Source organism: Muntiacus reevesi, chromosome 17 (genome assembly GCF_963930625.1).
Source record: "Muntiacus reevesi chromosome 17, mMunRee1.1, whole genome shotgun sequence".
Classification (NCBI taxonomy): Eukaryota; Metazoa; Chordata; class Mammalia; order Artiodactyla; family Cervidae; genus Muntiacus; species Muntiacus reevesi.
In genome coordinates, this window is record NC_089265.1 from 21,095,879 (window position 1) to 21,099,894 (window position 4,016).

General features: G+C 41.3%; 1 protein-coding gene across 1 annotated transcript; it reads right to left on the bottom strand.

Annotated features, from left to right (window-relative positions):
* Positions 1 to 2,098: 2,098 nt before the first annotated feature.
* Positions 2,099 to 2,679, bottom strand: LOC136148635 (interferon alpha-1-like). The gene has a single exon (XM_065908288.1). It carries the CDS (start codon positions 2,677 to 2,679, stop codon positions 2,110 to 2,112), a length of 570 nt encoding a protein of 189 aa, XP_065764360.1. The 3' UTR covers positions 2,099 to 2,109.
* Between the last annotated feature and the right edge of the window lie 1,337 nt (positions 2,680 to 4,016).

The window sequence follows — 4,016 nt, forward strand, 5'->3', positions numbered from 1 at the left end:
ATGACACCACCTTTATGGCAGAAAGTGAAGAAGAACTAAAGAGCCTCTTGATGAAAGTGAAAGAAGAGAGTGAAAAGCTGGCTTAAAACTCAACATTCCAAAAACTAAGATCATGGCATCTAGTCACATCACTTCATGGCAAATAGATGGGGAAGCAATGGAGACAGTGAGAGACTTTATTTTCTTGGGCTTCAAGATTACTGAAGATGGTGACTGCAGCCATGAAATTAAAAGACGCTTGCTCCTTGGAAGGAAAGCTATGACCAACCTAGATAGCATATTAAAAAGCAGAGACATTACTTTACTTACAAAGATTCGTCTAGACAAAGCTATGGTTTTTCTAGTAGTCACATATGGATGTGAGAGTTGGACCATAAAGAAAGTCGAGTGCTGAAGACTTGATGCTTTTGAACTGTGGTGCTGTAGAAGATTCTTGAGAGTCTCTTGGACTAGATAGAGGACATCAAACCAGTCAATCCTAGAGGAAATCAGTCTTGAATATTCATTGGAAGGATTGATGCTGAAGCTGAAGCTCTAATACTTTGGTCACCTGATGCCAAGAACTGACTCCTTGGAAAAGACCCTGATGCTGGGAAAGATTGAAGGCAGGAGGAGAAGGGCATGACAGAGGATGAGATGGTTGGATGGCATCACCAAATCAATGGACATGAGTTTGAGCAAGCGTAGGTGATGGACAGGGAAGCCTGGCATGCTGTAGTCCATGGGGTCACAGAGTCAGATACGATTAAGTGACTGAACTGAACTGACAGGGAAAACTAAAATTGAGACAAAAGAGAACAACTATTAAGCCAACAGAGATAAAACAGAAAATAGAATCATTCTTAAGGTCAATTAATTCAAGAGAGGGGGCTTCCCTGGTGGCTCAGACAGTAAAGAATCTGCCTGTGATGAGGGAGAATCAGGTTCGATCCCTGGGTTGGGAAGATGCCCTAGTGAAGGGAACAGCTATTCCAGTATCCTTGCCTGGAGAATTCCATGGACAGAGGAGCCTGGTAAGCTACAGTCCATGGAGTCACAAAGAGTTAGACACGACTGAGGAGCTAACACACACAAACACACACATTCACACACACACACAACACACACAATCCCAGAGAAGGCAGAAAATTAAGAAAAGAACAAAGTCACAATAACAATTAAACATAAATAAGGAGAGAGTGATTCTGTGGAAGTATTTCCTCACAGCCAGGAGACTTGGCAAAAGTCAAGGAAATAGGAAATCTATAAAGAAAATAAGAAAAAGCAAGAATTTATTTAAAGAAAAAGTTTAATAAATTATAGAACTCTAGCCAGATTGATCTAGCTAAATAGAGGGAAAAATTTACCACACTACTATTATTCATCCCTCAATCTACACCAGTCTGGTTTCTGCCCTACTTTTCTGCCAAACCAGATCTTACTAAAGTCACCAAAGGCATCTGTGCTTCCAGAGCCACTGGATAGTTCAGCCCTGTGTGAAAGTGGTGGTTGCTCAGTTGTGTCTGACTCTTTACGACCCCATGGACTATAACCCGCCAGGCTCCTCTATCCATGGGGATTCTCCAGGCAAGAATACGGGAGTGGGTTGCCATGCCCTCCTCCAGGGGATCTTCCCAACCCAGGAATCAAACCAGCATCTCAGGCATTATAGGCATATTGTTTACCAGCTGAGCTACTGGGGAACCCCCTGTATATATATGCCTCAATGTAATTTTTGAAAAAATAATAAAAAATAGAAGTTTTCTATACTCAGAAAGTTTAATGAACAAAGAAAATAATAAATTGACTAAACACAAAGAATGTATTTTTTCTCTGAAACCTCTGTGTAAAGATTCACATATTATTATATGAACAAAAGTTATTTATATCTTTATAAATAGGTAAATAAATAAGTAAATGATAGATAAATAGATCAGCTTGGGCATCTGTGAGGGCCTAGTGCCTGTAGAATAGAACATGATGTAGCTTAAAATTCTTGAAAACATTTGACAACATGATTCATTTCAGGGCAGGATGACAGCGGAAATGTGAGCCCTTGACGTGGCCGCGCATGAGGCATGTGCTCTTGTTGGTCTGTGAGGATCATTTCCGTGTTGAACCAGGTGTCTGTCAGTCTTTCCTGCTGAATCTCTCCAGCAAGTTTGTTGAGGAAGAGAAGGCTCTCATGACTTCTGCTCTGACAACCTCCCAGGCACAAGGGCTGTGTCCCTTCTCTTGCAGATAGAGAGTGACTCTGTGGAAGTATTTCCTCAGAGCCAGGCTGGAGTCCCCCTTGAGCAGGGGAGCCCCTTGCAGCCCCAGCTCCTGCCTCAGACAGGCTTGCAGGTCAGCGAGCTGCTGGTCCAGTGCAGTGCGGAGCTTGTCCAGGAGGCTCTGGTCCCACGCAGCAGCCGAGCCCTGAGTGCTGAAGAGCTGGAAGGTGTGCTGGGTCACCTCGTGGAGCACAGAGATGGCTTGAGCCTTCTGCAACTGGCTGCCACCCAGCGCCTCCTGGGGGAAGGCGAAGTCTTTCCTGTCCTGCAGGCAGGAGGAAGGGGAGACCCTCCTCAGGTGTCGCAGGAGCATCAGGACCCTCCTGTTGGCCAGGCTGTGGGTGTGAGGCAGGTGGCAGCCCAGAGAGCAGATGGCGTTGCAGCTGAGCAGCAGCAGGGCCAGGAGTAAGGGGCAGGCTGGGGCCATCGGGGACCTTGCGGATGCTGCTGGCCTGGGGCAGTGGGTGACTCTGTGAGCCTGCTCTCTAGGTTCCCTGAAGACCTTCCTTCAGGCCTGTGTCTTAAATAGGAGCCCGTGGTTTCCATTTTCTGAAAGTTCCCTCTTACTTTCCACTTCTCTTTTTGCTTTTCATTTTGTACTCTCCAAATGGGTTAGGGCAGAATTTCTCAACCACTTTTTTTCATTATTGCCCTTCTTTCTTCTGCCCACAGAGCCTTTTTAGATTTTTTTTTTTCTAATGCCTACCCACCCCATGAAATTTTGATAACACTGATATATTGTGTATATGTTTATGTAACCTATGGATATCTCTACTCTGTAGATAGAAAAAGAAATTGCAAATCTTACTCTTTGAATTCAGTGCAGAGTTAAATTTCAGCTGTAATTTAAATCTGAGTGCTATTGAATTTTAATTTAAATTTAAAACTAAAGTTTTCAGAGTGACTTTTAATGTAACATATTTTCTTATATAAGTAAGAATTACCAAATTTCATATTTGAGTAAAATTTAAATAACTATTTTATAATAATACCAAGGTATAGGCATATATAAAAGTCATTCAAAGCTGCTCAAAATCATTGAAAAACTTATTTCTTTCATATTTCTTTTGGGAACTTATCATTTAATTTTGCTTCATATCAAAAAACAGTGGTTACTTCACTGCCTGCTAGATAGTCATTTAAATATTGTTAACATTTTTTTCTGTTTACCACTCACCACAATTATGGATATGTTGAACAACTCTAGTAGAATTGCATAATAAAATGTAATTTTTAATTTTATTTACAAATAAAAATTTCTATTTGTATTTAATTTCCAGAGTCCAAATCACACTGAAACTCAAACACAAGCAACATCCACAAGACAGCCAATGGTTGCTCCTAAGTATGGGAAGGCCACCTCTCACAATATGACTTTGAGATCACACAACTGATGGAGAGAAGGTTCTCCAGTGAACCATCAAGTCACCTTAGGTTGTAGCACTGTTTGTGTACATCATTTGTTTTTCTTCCTTGAAATCAATCTCAGTGCTTCCCTTGTGCATAATATATAAGAAAGCCCAAATACAGAAATAAATACTAAGGAGTAAAATTTTGTTATATCTAGTTGAGATTTGAAGTACCACAAATCATTGTAATGATGGGATTTGTTCATATTCCAAAAAGCAAATGTCTGCAAACGTGGAAGCATATCATCCCCAGTGAGAAAGCATGATTTAGGAATCATGATCCATTTGGATCTTTCTCTGTATTGTTGCATTAAATTTCAGATTTCCCAGGGGACATTCAAGGTTCCAATCCAAG